We start from the raw sequence: 18,974 nt of genomic DNA on the forward strand, positions 1-18,974 counted from the left end.
ATTTACTCTAAGATAAAATTTGATCAATATTCGAATATTTTTTTCAATAACAAATTTTTAATTATCAAAATATAACCAATTAACCAAACCGAATTTATAAATGAAAAATTCTTAATAGAATTATTTCCTTGTTTACCCAGATATTGCATTTTTTTTCTAAAACGATTAGAATAAAAACCAGTAATTCATTACAATGTCACCAACAGTACGATAACGGAACTGTAAATCGCACTCGGTAAATCGCGTAGTCTGTCCGTAATGGTATGCAAGTCGATTTTTCTTTCTTTCTTTCTTTCTTTCTTTTTTCTTTTTTTCTTTTTTTGTAGTGGAATTCCACTTGATTGCAGTCAGTGATTCAATTTCGCGCTGAGAAATACAAGTAGAACGTGCCGTCGCGTTAAAGGTATACAATCGTACTTAGAATTGCTATCTCAAATTATATCAATATTATTACCTTTACAATAGCAAAGAATTGAATGGGAACGAAGATGCGTAGCTTTTGAAGATAGCAGATTATTCATTCGAGCGATGGATTTTGAAGTGAAGGTGATAAAATTTGATGATTTGATTATTTAAATTTTAAAAATTAATTTGTTAAGTAAATTGAATAGAAAATTGAGAATTGTAATTATGAAAGATAGAAGAGAAATGTATTTCAAACATGATGATATTGTACAAAATTAAATTTTCGATATGTTTCATAACATTTCTGAATTTTATTATATTTTAGATAATTTTATTTATTTTCATTTTTTCATAATTGTTCTATTTAATTCTCTTGTGTAATAGGAAGATTTATAAATTGAATTGAAATAAATAGTTGAAATATCATATTTTCGAAAATATTGTGTTTCTAAATTTTAACAAATATTATGCGGTTTAATTTTATTGCTCGATAATTATTAATTCGTTTTAAATATTGAAAATATTTTTCGTAATTAATTTAATTCGAAAAATAATAAAAAATTTATAAATGAACTGTAGTAATAAATTTTATATTTTCATAAATATTATATGTTATATGTTATATATTAATTTTAAATTTTATAAAATTTTAAATAATAACTATTATATGGTTTTTCCAATCACCACAATAATTTTTCAATTAATTTTTTAAAAATTTGGAAAAAATAAATAAAACAAATAAATTATTTTGGAAAGATTGTTATAAATCTTTATTTACTCATATAAATTATTAAAATTAACTTTTCTCAAATTATGCTGAAAATATTATTCGAAATATTATTATTTATACACTAATTCCATTAAAAAATTATTTAAAAACAGTGATTAAATCAGAGGTTGATAAAATAAATATTTATATTAAAATTTACCAAAGAAGCATTACATTCATATTAAATACATTAATTGAATAAAATAATAAATTTATTATCGAAAGTTTACAATATCCAATAAATGTAACATTTATATTTTGTTTAATACTCTATTCATTTTTTAAAAATTTATCAGAAAAAAATAAATGCAGAGAAATAATTGATAATAAATTCTCCATAAATTTTAATGCAGAAAAATTTAAAAAATAATCAAATTATAAATCTTTATTGAGTAAACGTTTGTTAAATAGATTATTTACGACAATTAACGATTTACAAACATATTAATAAATCGAAAAATAAACAAATATTACATTTCATTTATAATAAACATAAATTTCGTGATATTTACATTGTACTGTTTCGTATCATTTCAGAACAAGGACAAACCACAAGTAAGAAGAAAACAACATTTTCGCGATTGCTTCGAGGACTAAAGACGCACAGGAAGGAGAAGCAAGCGCAAACTCAAGGTTCCCCGAGGCATGGCCGTATAAGAATGGGAGTACCACAAAGAGTAAGTGTGTATCTGTGTACAAAACCATAATCCCACTTCACCGAAGCAGCCATTTACTACTGTCGATTCAGATTTCCTGTATATATTCTTCAACTAACTACAATTTCATCCTTTATTCGCAATTTAGACTTTGTTACTTTGTATTTTCAATGGGAATATTTAGCAAATAATGAAGGTAAAATATCTCTCAATATTATAATAAAATATAACAAAATTGTTTATAGATTATTTCAAACATTGAATCAAAAAAATTTGATATTGAAAAAATATATATTATTATCTTATTTGAAATCAATATAGATAAATATATTGATTTTAATTTTTAATTATTTTAAACATTAGATCAAAAGATTTAGTCTTGAAAAAATATATATTATTTTTTTATTCTAATTAAAACGTTAAAAATAATATATTTTTTTTTATTTTTTTTTTCTGTGATTAATATATTAAATGTTAAAATCAAATTTAATCAATCAATTTGGATCAATATAATAAATAAATGAATTAGAAAAGAGAAAGAATTAATTAAATAATTTAATTTTTTCAATCAAAATTACGTATTATATAATGAATAATATTATATATGAGAATATAATATTTAAAATTAATTTTTAATAATGTTAGCAATATATTCTTAAAGAAAATTTTATAAAAAGTGTAATGCATTAATGAACAAAATATGAATTTAATAAATTTCACTTAATATATAGTTTTGTTTCTTTTTTGAAAATATTATTTTAATTGTTAAAATTGTTATTATAAATGCTTTAGATTATTATAGATATTAGATAATAGATACTTTTATTATTTTTTTTATAGATAAGATAAAAATATTTTTTTTATTTAAAAATTTATATCATTATTAAAATATGGTCTAAAAAAATTTAATTATATTAAAAAAAAATAGATTTTTTTATGCTGCTAGCATTTCATCGTCCATTTTGCCTCGAACGATATATAGCATACATATATATGCTATATATTTTTTTTTTTTCAATAGTGATATCTATTTGTAATTCTATCTGCAAAACTGAAGAATGCAAGGCACGATCTGTCAGTTTTGTTTAATTCTATTTCACGGTTAACTTATATTTACGCAGCCGTAAAATGGAATACATAAATCCTGACTGCAATTCGTATTGAAAATTTCTCACTGAACTAGAAATATTACTATCGATTATTGAAATCATTTTAATAATTTATTGTTATATTTCTTGATAAGGCAGTGTTTCTCAACTGGCAATCTTTAAGCGAATTATAAAGTAATTTTTGTACAAAGATAACTACATGCAAAATTAATTGAAATTGATTATAGATATCATCCCATATTTAAAAATATTAGTAAAGTATTTGAGAAACGTTTTCTTAATTTCTATTGAATTATAATTTTTAATTATAATATAATCTATTTAGTTATAATCTAATCTAGATTATATTACATTAAATTATTTTGTTATAAAAATATTAGAAAAATATATGTTTGGAGATTTTATAAATTATAAATATGTATTTATGTATATTATGTTAATCCATTTTGAAAGTTAAAAAATTTAGTAAATTAAAAAATCGCGCCTTATTTTCTATTTTAAAAATGAACGTTTTTTTTTCTTTTTTATTATTTTCTATTTCAAATAGGCACTGAATTTCAATACGAAACGTTAAACGTTTTATCGCAGTAACCGGTAATTTTCATCTCCATGCCTTTCATTAATCAAACGTCACAAAATTACTATGCAAGTAATTTTCCCAGACTGTAACTTGTAATTTTTTGATTCACTTTTAGACCAATTACTTCTGCAATTAGAACTGCACTTTATTTATACTTTTTTATTCTTTCTTATTTTTTTTTATAAAAAATTTTTTTTTCTTTTCATAAAATATAATAATCTTCATGCATAAATAAAAATATTAATAGATGATTTATCATATTATATTCACATATTTTGGTACTTCAAAATTTAAATGCAAATTTTAATTTTATTGCAATGAAATTCTCATTAATTTAAATAAAATCTATAAAAAATAAAATCTTAATCAATAAATAAAATCTTTAAAAAAAGAATACCATTTTAATTGAAAAAAATAAGAAGTTTTTTGACAAAACGATTAAAAAGTTATAAGTATAAACATTGCAGATAATATTAATGTATCATCAAAGAAAGTAACCATGAATATGTTCATTTTTCTTGAAATATATTACATATTGTTTAATTCATACCATTCATTTTATTTCCAAATAATTTTATAATATCTAATTTTTTAATTTATAAATCTATTTGCGAAGATTTTGAATTGCTTGTATATGAAGTACAATTCTATTTTTCCTATTATTATCGATAATTTCGTGATATTTTTTTTCTATTTCTCAATTTATAAATCATAAATCATTTGACTTCAGACATTTGTTTGTCACTGTTTGTAATATTATTTTATCGAATTCTTGATAATATTCTCAAAAAAGAAAATATCCTTATCTTGCTATATTTCGTAAAGCTTATAATAAATCAAATTACGCTACTGATTATTTTGTTTACAAGATCATTTCCGTCTATGGAACATGAATTAAAAGATTGGAAAAGAAGACAAGAGGATGGGAATTATGCATGAATACATGGAAAATTCGAATATCCGTTACTTCCGGTTCATTGATAAAGAAATTTGTGTGCATCAACGAAGTGAACAGTTTGCCTCTGAGAATTAAAGATCCTCAAGATTTCCCATGTGTCATCGATTTATTAAATTTTTCGATACCGACAATTTTAGACCCCTGAGATTACGAATCGTTGTCGCGACATCTGAATAAAATTTGTGAATTTCTTCTTCGATGAATATTCTTATCAATATATGCACCTACATATATTTTGTATCAAAATTTTAAAATTATATTTCGAAGAAAGATTATCTTAAAAAAAAATAATTATTTTCGGTCAAATGTTTATATATATGTATTTTAAACGAATATCAAGAAGAATGTTAAATTTCTTTTGATAAAAAACTTTTTATAAACAATGTTAGAAAATTATCTTTTTAATTTTTTTTATTTTATTTAAATTATTTTTCGTATATATGTTATAAATATATTATTAATTTTATTGTGAAAATAAATATGTTTTTGGAATTAAAATTTTTAAAGAAAAACCTTTGATATAAATGAAATAAAAAATTATAAATTGTTATATTTACAAAATCGTTAGAAAATTTATAATATTTGATACATTATTATGCATTTTAAAGAAAATGTTTCGTGAAAATTTCTCATATAAACATGAACTTTTGTTATCTGAATGAAAAATCATAGTTGATGGTAATTAAGTGGACTTTTGTTATACAATCTCATTCTCCGACATATAAATGGAGTTCTAAATGTATGCATAATAATAGTATGTATTAACAATATAAACATATAAAATATGTTTTATTATAATGTTTTTTTAAAAAAAATATAATGCATTAAAATATATTTATATAATAATTATACAATTTTCAATTTTCATTTTCAATATATAATTCGATGTATTAATTTTAACTTAATTAATTAATATGTAAATGCTAACAAATATAAATAATTATTAAATTTCGATGAAAAAGTTTAAAGCCAACAAAAAATTACGGAACTTCGCTCTCTGTTAAAATTTCCTCTTATCCTTTTATCCGACGATTGAAGTACGACGAAGGAAGTACATCACACAAAGATCATTCGCACACCTCGTAGACAACCACTCAAAGACATTCCTCTCACTTTGACCTTGGTATAAAGTATCACGTAGCCTTGATAGTACTTGGAATGAAATTTCCTCGAGAACCCTCGATAAAGCACTCGTACACGGCTAGTACCTCGTTTTGGACTCTCAGCCCGGAAACCACTGGCCATCCTCTATCGGTGGATCACTCTACACTAGGCCACAAATTCCACGACTTGGAGAAGAATTCGAGAGACTATGAGTATGCGTTACGATGGAAATTAAATTACACGTGGATGATAGAAGGAATCACGATATAAGCCGTGGCGAGACTGCGGTTTCCGTTAAGATGGGTAAAGGGGAAAGGACATTAGAGTTGGTCAAAGAGTTTCTCCATCGTCTGATCCACTTATGTCGTCGTTTAATCCGGCTGCTTCTTTTCATTCTTTTTTTTTTTTTTTTTTTTTTTTGGTTCTGACTTTTAGACTTTATCAAATAAATATAAATGTATATAAATATAAATATTCATACATTCCAAAAATTATTTTGGTATTACAAAATATTGTAAAAGATAAAATTTCGGATTTCAACTTATGTCGAATTTTTTGTTGAAAGAAGATCACTATTATATATTTTATAATTATTTATATATAAATAGTTAATGCTTATTTATATGAAGATACATCAATCGTGATAATTATTAAAAATATTAAAAATTGTTATATTTTAAAAATTTTACGTTATTATTATTATTGAAATAGGCTTGAAATATTTTTTTGAACTTTTTTTCATTCCTTAAATTTGATTCAATTTATAAAAATAAAATACTATATTTATTTAAATGAATAAATAATAAAGATACTTGTATATTATTTGACAATAATCATTATAAATAGGAAAATATATTACAAAAAGAATTTGAAAACACTATTCTGAAATTAATAATTCATCTTTCTTCTTAAATGATTAAATAAATAAATAAATAAGTAAAGAGGAGTGAATCTCTTTTATGTATATTGAATGCAATTTGTAATAAGTATACGCATATAGAATTTATATTATTATCATGAATATCATAGTTAGGACAACCACAACCGTTGTATGAATCTACTATGATGACCGCGCTGGGTCTCGCTGTCTAACAGAATATCCTGGTAGCTGCAATGGAAGGCAACCGACGAATTCTCAGAGTATACGTGCAGAACCGTGATTCTGACCCCAGAACAGAATATCGTGAACTGTCAACAGTAATACAGCTGTCTCTTGTCGACATCACTGACCGCATATTGCTATTCCTCTAGTTTTGGCTTGACTGCTGTCAGTAATTCAATGAATAGAAATTTAGTGATAAAATGTATTATTACACAATTATTTTTATAATTATTTTAAATATATAAATATATATTAAAGTTAGATTGATAAATTTCTTTATTAATTTATTATTTTAAGAATCTGTGATGTATAATATTGTTAATAATTATTGATATTAAGCTTAAAAAGATTAAGGATGGGGATTTCTAGAAGAAAAGAAAAAAATTTTATAAAATTTCATAATAATATAAATAAATGTTGCATCAATTTATCTTAATCTTTTGTTATATTTTAATTTTTGGAGTATTATATTTACAAAATTTACATTATATTAATTATGTTATATATAATAAATATTAAAACAAAAAAATTTCTAATAAGATTAATCTTTTTGTTAGGTCGGTAATTCCAGAAATGCGATCTTCTTTTTTAAGATGTTTATCTCAATTAATAAATATTATATCATAAATTTAATGATTTTTTGTTTGTAACAATACTTATTTAGTTAAAAACCGTCTGATATGTAAAAAATTATAAAAAAAAATAATAATGTAAAAACAGAAGAATTATACAAAATGGAAATAAATTTAAAATAAAACAAAATGAATAAAATAAAATAAAATAGAATAAAATAACAGGATGAAATTATTTTGACATTTTGACATAAATCAATGGCAATTTTAAATGCCATTGAAAAATTCTTCAAAAATTAAAATATTGAAAATTGTGAATGGTTCTAATTTTTTGGTTACAGATTATGCATGGCATTTTGTCAAAAAAAATTATAATTAATCCATTTATTGCATTTTAAAATTGTAATCCTTAAATTTATCATATAAATAATTATATTTAATTTATTATTAATTAATTCTTTAACAATATAATAAAATCTTTTCCAAAAATCACAATGCCTTCAAAATAAATAGATTTTCAAAGATAAAACTTCTAATAAAAAATTCGTTTTTATGAAATGTTCGAAAATAGCTAGATCGTTGTAAATGTCAAATGACATTATTTTAAATTAACACATTCCAATTAAGAAGACAGTTTTCTTTCAATCTCTCTTATCAATCAGGATTTGCTAATAACCATTTTAAATCCACAATGGAGAACTAAGAAGAACTGGACAATGCATTCTCGATTCATGGAAACAGATATGAATCTTTCTTTTTAATTTTATCCACAGAATCTCATGAAAATTCACTTTTCTTCTTAACTTAACATAATCAAAGAAGATCAAAGATTCTATTACATTTATTTACATAAATCATGCATGAAACATGTATAAATCCTTAATTTTAGAGAATTTAGCTCCAATTGCGATACAAGAAAAATGATTTTTTTTAATAAGAATAAGAATCAAGAAAAGAAAATTTGTTTAAGTTAAAAAAAAAAAGTATCGAATATCTCAAAGAATGATTTTAATCATATATCATGACATTTTTATAAATTTTACATTTTCAAATGATGTTTTATACGAAATTTGGAACATGTATGAAGAACGTGTTTAATATTTTACGCCTCTGCAAAAGCACTCCTGAAAACCAGTAATATCACGCCATTGCGAATTCGTAAAATTTCTACGCAACCGTGAATTCCCCTTTGAATATTTCTAAATTTATGAGGTATTGTTGAGGTTGCAATTCACTGCCCGAGGAATAACTTTCGTGGCGATTTTTACTTGTTCACCGCATAGAACATAAAATGGAAAAATGTAAAGGTAAAAATAAAATCCTGGAAATTGATTAAATAATAACATATGCATGTGTATTTGGTACGAAACAATGCAATGCCGCAAAAATATTGATTAAGTATAATTTTGTAAGATTGTGTTCAATTTTCAATTTTCTTTTTTTTAATTTATTTATATCAATATGTAATATGTAATAAATAATTTAAAATTATTATGAAAAAGAATTTAAAAAGAAATTTTACTGAATATTTTTCTATCATAGTTTCTTTTCAAGTAAAAAAAAAAAATTAACAAAATTAATAAAATTTTGAATTATTTATGGCATTATTATAAACGTAGATTTTATTAAATTATGGAATTAATTTATGCGCCTCTATTTTGTACAATAGATTCTCGTAAGATATTTATTATCATAATGTTCAAACAAATTCCATTGTTTAACATATTAAAAATATTCTAGAAGCCCAAAATGCTTTCTATAGCAAAAATAATAATATTATTTTTGTGCATTTATATTTATTTCTATATAATATAATAAATAATAATACATGTTAGTTTTCTTTTATTTTACTAATTTGTCCTCAAATTTTTATTATAAAAATTAAAAATATTATAATTGATATTAAATTTTTTTATATTTAAAAATTAATTATAAAATTTTTTAAATATCAAAATTTAATGAAAATTAAATTATTTAATTTTATGAAAATGATAATCATGAATTTTTATCAAAACAATATTTTAATTGAAGAAACGAAAAAAATTACTTACTTCGAAAATTCGAAATATTTATATCTATTATGTATAAATAAAAAAATAGCATAAATATATTATCTATAATCTTTTAATCAAATCATTTGAACTTGTAAAAAGTCTTTTAAAATTATTTATGGAATAATCTGAATAAATTAAATCAATATTTAAAAAATCACACATATATATATAATATTTCTAATTCTTGAATCTAATTTATTATTATTTAAATTTTATTACAAAACATATGTAATCCATGTGCACGGTAACTAACCTCCAATACCAAATTAACTTTGAAAACGAGCAACTTCGCCAGGGGACGATCGGAAAAGTTTTAGCAGCGAAAATTATTTCAAACTTTCAGGGCCTATATATTTCGAATAATGAATATTTAAACGAAATGAAAACCATGTTATTAGCAACCATGTGTCCTATACACTAAAGTGATGTTTTCATTAATGTCAAGATAGTAATATAGGTCTTATCTTGGTAAATAAACTTGTCTAATAAATATGTATATTTAATATTGTCGTTTATTATATAATAACAAATTATACATCTTATATAATGAAATAAAAAAAAAAAATAAAAGTGGAATTTAATCTTCTGCATTGTTTCAAGAAGATATATTATATTTATTTGTATTAAATAGAAGAAATTTTTTTTAAATGTTTCGATATCAATAATTTTCATTTATTCATCTTTTCTCGTGCATTTAAAATATAATAATATTTAGTTGTTGTATATTTATCACCATTAATTTCTACAATTGAAATTTAAATTTTTAAGATACGAAAATTTTCTTCTATCTCTTATTAAAAATGTATTTCTTTTATAAAAAAACTTATGAGACATTTATATTATTTTAACAAAGATTTAAAATTAATTAAGTTTAATACCAATTTAGGATTTCATATCTATCTCTTTGAATGATTTCTTTATTTAAATAGAAGATTAACAAATATGAATATATTTAAAAAAAAATTGCATATGGTATATAAATATTCAAATCATCGTGATAATAACTATATATTATATATATTTGTGATTTGTGTATATAAATAATTATCTGATATATAATAATAATACTAAGTTATATTATACTCAAAAATATGAAAATCAAATTTTTTACTAAATTAAAAGTTTTCAATGAAAAAGTGCACTTTTTAAAATAAAAGTCAAATTTCCTAATTAAAAATTTTATTCTTTGTTTAAAATATTTGAATATAAAAGAACAATGTCAATTGATGCACTAGTTCTCAAAAAACAAACTGGAATTTCATAGTACTACCTCCTCTTCTAGCATTAAATCGCTGGTTGTGACCTCTATAGTCTCAGTTTAACTTGGATCATGGCGGAAGAGAATTTGGAATGATTATCAAGAAGAGAGGCCTGAAGTACTACGAGTTTCCAAACGATAGTTTGGTGAAATAACAAGTCCTGGTTTGATACTAGAGCAGTGCTTAAGCCATCTTAAGAGCCTGTTGTCGATCCCTATTGAGTTGTCACTAAATATTCCATGTTCGAAATTCCCATCTTCGGTTGCTGTAATCTGTCTCCAAACAATCGATTAAACAAGAGGACAATTTCCTGTTGATTGATACATTTTGATTAATTGAAATGCATTTTATAAACAATATTATATGTAAATGTAACATTTGCATAGAAAATAATATTATAATGTTAATCTTAGCAATGTTATACTGTTTTTTATACATTGGTATTTTCCTAATTTTGAAAAAAAAATTGCTGAAATGTGAATTTGATAAATTCAATCTTGCAGAAAATTCTGAATTTTGATAATTTTCTTTGAGATATTTATCTAATCTCAAGATTAAATATTAAAAAAGAAGTTAAATAATTTTATATTTTTAAATTTGATTAGGTTTAATTTTTATATTAATATACAATGCAATAACAGAAATGTATATTTTACTAGAATGATAACAAATTCCAATATTAATAATATAATTCTAAATTGATTATTATTAATAATGTAATAATAATAATAGATATAGATATATAATAATTTTATGGGATAAATAATTGTTTTAATTGGAAGCAACATATCTATATATCTATTTACTTTTATTATTATATATTTTAAAAAATTATATAAATACAAATATATTTTCAATAATTTATTTTAACATTTATTATCATCTATCTTAAGAGATCTTAATATCACTTTAATAAATTCTTTTATAACCCTTTTATAACTTCTGATATTAAACCTATATCATATTTACACATATTTTCAAGTTGAAAGTATCCATCAATTTTCTTTTGTAATTATCTATACCTTCGTTATATGGTAATTCCATTAAATTGTCTGAGTGTAAAACTGTGTAACGCCATTAGAATAAAAGCCCTTCTGTTTGCGTCGCCTTATATATACTATAATGAGAACCTTCATTTAAATCTATTTTCACTGACACTATAGCTTATGCTTTGTGTTTTTTAACTATATACTTTTTTCTTTTTTTTTTGCTTCCATACACGCTATCTCGATACTTTTACGTTTTAGTTAGATGGTTAATATCCACGAAATAGTGACTTGAGATTATACTATAATAGCTACAGTCACATAACAATTATATCAAAGGATATAAATTATTTTGTTTTTTTATTTGTTTCTCTCTTTTCTCCTTTCTTTTCTCATTCTTCATTATAAAAGATTTTTATTCTTTTAATTTATGAAATGATTTAGAGAAAAAATATATAAAGTTATCTATTGAAATTAATTGATTACACTTATATTACATACAGTTTATTTTAATAATTCATTATATTTAATTAATATAAAAAATAATATAATTAATATAAAAACGATTAATATAAAAAATATATATAATTAATATAAAAAAATGATATAAAAATGAATAAAATAATTTTTAAAAATAAATAAATATAAAATTAATCTTTTAATGTTTCATATAACATATTACATATTTACATTTACATTGTAACATACAATCTAGATTTCAATATTATTAGATTATTTAAAGATATTAATTTAAAGATAATTTATTATTAATTTATTATTAATTTAAACATAGTTCCAATCTAATTAATTAAACTAAATAAACAATCTAAGTAACTAGACTAATAAAACTATAACTATAAATATCATTCTAACATATTTTTAAATTTTGTAATTTTTAATAATAATGAGATTTTATAAGCTGAAAATTATTTATTGCAATCATTGTTTCTTCGTTAATATCTAATATTTTCATTCTTTTGAAACTATATGAAATTTATTACAAGTTTATTATAACTTAATTATAATATATAAAAATGATCACTTTTTCATCAGAAAGCAGAAATTTTAACATTGTAATGGTCTTCGAATTTTTGTACCTTAATTGCTTATTATTTTAATGAACAAAGATTTAAAAAAATAAATTATAATACAAAATTGAAAGGAATAATTAAACATATTGATTTATATGTTCTTTATTCTAAAAAATATTTTAATAATAAGAGAATATAATTAAATCAAATACAAAAAATATAATAGGATTAAATACACTCTTAATATTTAATATTATTTAAAAATAATTATTATTTAAAATCTTCATAACTTTCATTTACAAAATAACAAAATAAATCTTATTTATTCAAAAAATATTTACAACATCATCAATAAACAGTACGAATTCATCACTCATCTTTTCTAACTCACATTTTAATATCTTCGATCTCTGAAAGTAATATTATTCGATCTTCACTATTATTACTCCATAAAATACTTATCAAACAATTCCAATCATTTTTGAAAAAAAAATCGAATTTTTTTTCCTCTCGTCACATTCTCTTCTCGTAAAAGAAAATTGGTTAACCAAATAGCACACGGCGAATCATATGCGTCGAATCTCATTTATCTCTCGATCAGGGCTCTCGAGAACACTCTACACGCATGCTCGAAACAGTTTCACGGAGCGCACAGCGAGATGCGCTTTACACAATCGTACACGTTATCAGTGATCCACAACCAAGCCAATAAAGTGGATGAACGCACGGATGTAACGTCGATTTTATCGTTTCGGTGATCGTCCTCCGCCCCAGTGGCGGTGAAACGTTCCAGGTTTACAGCCCCAACAGTCCCTAGGTATACGATAATCACGTGAATACCAACCTCTAATGTCTAGGAACAGGCTCGAGGCAATGCATTTCAATGTACCGACAACCTCCACGCTTGATTCCCCCGTCTGGTGACTGGTTGCGAGTATACCTAAGTGATTCCGGATTGGCGCGCTAATGACTGTTTCATATTCATTGGGTGTGCGCATTGCTACCATCCTGCTATACTTCGGTTACATACGTCGGCCAACAGTTTATCGCCTCTGCTTCTCCGTTCTTTCACGCTGCTCTCTACTAATCCTGGGGACGGTTAAACGCGGTTTCCATCCAGGTCTCGCCGCCAACTGTTGATCTGGATGATTAACGATCGAAAGCTTTAAGCTTTCACTTTTGTGTTGTTGTATTACGTAATTCGCGTGTAATTTGTGATTCCACGTGTTGAAGCTTGATTCAAGGTTTTAATTCAACGTATAACTCGTTCAGTAATTTTATATCTGGTCGATAATAAACTAAAGCTTATTGTATTGTTGTCGCGTGTCAAGTTCTTAAATATAGGCACATGAATTAATTGTGATATTATTTTAAAAACAGTTTTCATAAAATAATAATAACAGATATTTATATGTATATGTTTTTAATCGATCAAATAATTATTTGCGAGAATTATTTTGTACGATAGAGGTAAATTTTTTTTTTTGGTTTATATTTTCAAAGATTTTGTTTATTTATTAACTAAAAAAATTTTTTACTAAAAAAAAAATTCTTTGATATTGAAATAAAATATAGTGAATTTGATATATAATGCCAAATGTTTAATATTATTGCTTTTTTATATATGATTATTATTAAAATGTAAAATTTTATTTTATCTTTTTTCTTTAAAATTTTTTTTTATATTAATATAATATGTTATAATCTTTTATTATTTAAATAAAGAAAACAAAAATTTACAATTCTGATCGAAATATATTAAATAAATGTTATCATTAATGATACCAAAAAATAATTTGAAATTTAATATAAAATTATCAATATTTTTAGATAATTCATCACTTTTAAACTCAATTTTCTCAAAATCTCCCCCAAAAATTCATATTTTATATTTTCACATATTAAAATAGGGATAATAATCAATACTCTTTTCTTACCAATAATTACGAAAAAACTCTGTACCAATAATTACGAAAAACTTTGCATCGAAGAATACTCGGTTGCAAAGCGATGCTAAGAGGATACGTTCCAGTGTTTTTATCGATGCGCGTTGCATAAAAAGCCACCGAAAAGAACAAAAAAAAAAAAAAAAAGACGAAAGGAAAACGACGCAAGCCAGACCGCGGCAGCAAAAGGTGGATGTTTTCAGGTGCGATCGATATAGCACATCACCCTCGTCGTCCCTTGAACTCTTTTTCTTTCTCTTCACCTATCCTCTTCTTCCTCGATCCTTCCATCTCCGTCAACTTTTTCGAGCCTACAGAATGGCCGTCTCTCTCTTTCCATCCATCGCGTCAATCCTTTCTCCATCATTTTCCTGCATGCCCTCTTTGTTTTCGGTTACTGCGTCCCAATGAAAGTCTCAATGTCACGGTCCCTGTAATTTTCTTGTCTGAGCAGTAGCGCGTGTACAGCGAAACCGAGCCAGTTTTTTTCGTGCAGCTCGTTCTAATTAGTAAATGTACCCGACCAGATGAAACATCGATAAAAAGAAAAGAAAGGAACGGAGAAAAAGAAAAAGAAGGAAAAAAGAAGAGAAAGAAAGAGGGAAAAAGAGAAACGTCAGAATTGTACCGCCTTGTGCGTCGAGCACCCTACTGTTTTCGTGTTTGCGCGCACGGTTCCGCACGCACGCGGCACGCGGTTCATGCGACGTCGTTTCCACGGTGAGATTTCTCTAAAGTGGGGTTGATCGATTGCGGACTGTCTAGACGGTTCGTTTGAACGCGTTCGTGCTCTTTTCAACGAGCGCCACCACGTCGAATCGCATCAACGAAACAAATTGGTGGCCGCGTTAAAGGCAAATTTTCGTAAATTAGTTCAGTCGTACAAAAGCTTCCACCGAATTACATCGGGAACGTATTTATCCGACGATTCGATCGTTCTTAATTCGTTTGATCACGAGTTATTCACTTAACGAGCGAAAATAATCGTATTGTACACTGTGCTGTTTGAATCGAAACTCAGTCGATAAGTAAGTTATTTTTCTTATCTGAAAGGAATTGGAATAAAAGGAAAAAATATAATCTATTTAACAATCTGTCGATATTTTATGGATTTTTTTCCTAATATTTTTATTGTAAATTGTAGAAAAAATAAATGTGAAAATTAAATTATATTTATATTTAGTGATCAAATCTCTTAATAATCTTGGAAGAAATGAAGAAAAATAAATTATATCTTTGTTCTTATTGGATTTGAATGAAATTTTTAACCATTTTATTGAACGATATTATGTATAAATGATAAAAAAATAGCTGAAGAAAGTTATTCTATCTCATTGAGCTTAAAGAAGAAATTAAGTTATGCTAGAGTAATTGCTTCATAAATAATGAATTTCAATTGAGTTAGATAATAATTCTTAATCATCGTTTTTCATAATATATTTTTTGTAATTATAGTCACAATTAAATCAAAATTGCATATAAAGTTAGAGAATTCAATTAAGTAACACGTTCACACAGTGTATTTATCTAATTATAGTATATGTTCATAGATTAATGTATTTTGATAATTAAAACTATTATAATATAGATAATAATGTTATATATATAGAATGAATCCTAAAATAGAAAAGAAATAAAAATATATTTATTATCACTATTATATATAAATTGTATATAAAATTGTATATAAAATATAAATTGTATAAAATATGTATTTCAAATGAAATTATAAAGCAATATGTATAAAATAATTTACTAAATAATTTACAAAAATTTGTAAAACATTCTTGTTTAATTTCAATGATGAAATTCAAGTTTACAAATTTGCACATTTTGCAATAAACATCTCTTTTATTTATTTATTTTTCATTTCTATAATTCATTTCTAATAATTTTTAAAAAAGATTATAGAAAATTGTCTCGAAAAGAGAGTTTTCATCTCAAATTACAAGTTCTTTATATACAAAACTTTCTTACGATATTTGTTTCTTTCATTCTTTCGATTTGCTTCATTAAAAGCAACCTGTATAGTTAGCCACGAATGTGGCGGAAAATAGCAAGGATTGGAAACTCGGATTTCTCCGCAACTTTCACGGAAATTGCTTATCCGCGCGGTGCTTTCTGACTGTCCATTTCCTCCGCGGAAAAACCGTTTATCCTACATTTTTCCCAATCGTGCTTCACACGTAATCAAGAATCGACACTTATCCTTGCACACGTTCTAGTAAACTGGTCGGTGGAAGCGTATTAGAGCGTTCACGATTTTCGTTAGTCGTTTTAACTTCCCGCCATTCTATTGCCTCCAGGTGTTAGCACCAGAGACAACAATGTCTATACCATCGAGTAATTAGAACGGAGCGTGTCAGCTTCTTCTTCAATCATTGGATTTTTCAATCAGTAGATTTTTCTTTCTTTTTTCGTTAATCTTTCAGTATATCACGTACACTACATTTCAAAAGTATTTGAAACATGTTTATATTTTTAACATTTCGATCTATGATTTATGATTTTGTTTTTTTAATTTCTACGTATATATTTTTTACATTTCAATTTTCATATTATGCATAAAAATAATTAGTATATTTATGCACTTATTGTAGAATATTGGTATAATACTTAAATTGGAAAATGTATTGTATATAGAAATATAATAACGAAAAGAATTCTTTTGCTTTTGAAATTGTTCTTCAGATTGTTTAATTGAATTTATTAATTGTTTTTGTATTATAATATATAAACTATATGATAATAATATAAATATATATATGTATAATATATAATAATATTAAATCTATTGTGATATAAAATATTGATAAGTATATAACCTTGATATAATTTTGATTACTATAATCAAATACTTGAATGATAATGTACATGTGTATAAAATTTATAATCAATTATTGAAAATTTTTAGAATTAAAACTTTTTGTTTAATAAAATTAGTGAGTAACTAATTTTCTGATAGGAAAATTTATTTGAATAATAAAATATTATATATATACAGAAACAGTATGATAATAAGCAAGTAATTTTTTTCAAGATCAAAATATTCTTGAAGATTTTATTATTATACTAATAATTTTCGTACAAAAGATAGGAATAAGAATGAGAGTATTCGATTAGTAAACGATAAATAAATAAAAGAATCGCGACGATCTAAACAAAATATGAAAATTGAATATTTTCATTTTCCAAAACATTCATTTTACAACAGTATAATTTCCATTAACCTCAAAATATTTATTTTTCACATAAAATGTTATATAATTTCACTCCTAACATCACTTTTGAAAACATTCAACCGCTTAAATAATAAGAACACAAGAAGCAAAGTACAAAGTAAAGATATTGAAGAATCCATGATAAATGGAACATCGTGTATATTGAAAAACATGAGAAAAAATCGCCGCAGGCACGTGCACCTGTGTATACATCCGAACACAGAAAACTCAACGTCGGTATTCGTTAGCAAGATGACCAAAAACGCGAATGGAGAGGCCAAGAAAGAAGGAGGGGGTGTAGTGTGGTTTCTTTAGTGGCGAGTGCCGCCCGATGGAAGCTTTGAGTTCCACAATAGGTCGGCTTCTTACCACCACGACAAGACGGCAGCCCGCACTTTCGAGTCTGCTTAATTAAACAAGATATCAGTGCGAGCCTTCAGGCCCTCTGGCGAGATCCTTTTCAATCCTTTCGTTTCTTTCCCCCTTTTCTCGCCCTTTTTCCTCTCCCCCTTTCCCTTCCCCCTCGCTTTCTTCCACCACTCACCACCGAACTCCTTCAACTCTTAGCCAGCCTTTCCACGTGTTCGTTTCCTTAATGACGACTTCTTTCTTCAATATATTTTTTTTCTTTACTTTTTTTCTCTTTTCTCTTCCCTTCTCTTCGTTTTTTTTTTGCTTTAAATCCGATCTTAATTTCGCATCTGCTCTTCCCAACTTCACGTAATACGATTTTTAATTTATATCTCGTGTGCGAAGTTTAATACGAATTTGTAATTTGAAAAATTTTGATACGTGATAAGTGGATGTGTTCTTTTATAATTTTGAAGAGATATTAATTTATTAGATTGGTGTATACGAAATTTATATGAATTTTAAAATTATAAGATGATATCGCTCGTTAAAATTTATTTTATTAATAATTGTTAGAAACTACAATATTTATAATTGTATATAACGTTGCATTTTTATTAATAACTTAATTATACTTGAAAACTTTCTTTTTATTAAAAAAAAAAAAAAGGAATGAACATATCATGCTACAATAGCAGCAAACTATTATTAACAAAATTTGTAATAAGAATATTGAAATTTTATTGTATTGGATATTATCGTAAATAATAATAGCGATTTGCATGACTGTAATTTTCAGCCCATTATATGATAATCATAATCCTTCATAATTTAATTTATTCGACAATGCTTTGACGTTAATTACACGAAC

The 18,974-nt window shown here is 24.4% G+C and overlaps 1 protein-coding gene across 5 annotated transcripts in view; it reads left to right on the top strand.

Annotated features, from left to right (window-relative positions):
• LOC413382 (SAM and SH3 domain-containing protein 1) overlaps positions 1 to 18,974 on the top strand; it is a 468,674-nt gene that overhangs the window by 418,061 nt on the left and 31,639 nt on the right. For all 5 annotated transcript variants that reach the window (XM_006558129.3, XM_016914098.2, XM_016914101.2 and 2 more), the window contains one exon: positions 1,712 to 1,851. In XM_006558129.3, coding sequence (XP_006558192.2) covers positions 1,712 to 1,851 — 140 coding nt within the window. The remainder of the gene's footprint in view (positions 1 to 1,711; positions 1,852 to 18,974) is intronic.

This window comes from Apis mellifera, linkage group LG9, assembly GCF_003254395.2.
Source record: "Apis mellifera strain DH4 linkage group LG9, Amel_HAv3.1, whole genome shotgun sequence".
Classification (NCBI taxonomy): Eukaryota; Metazoa; Arthropoda; class Insecta; order Hymenoptera; family Apidae; genus Apis; species Apis mellifera.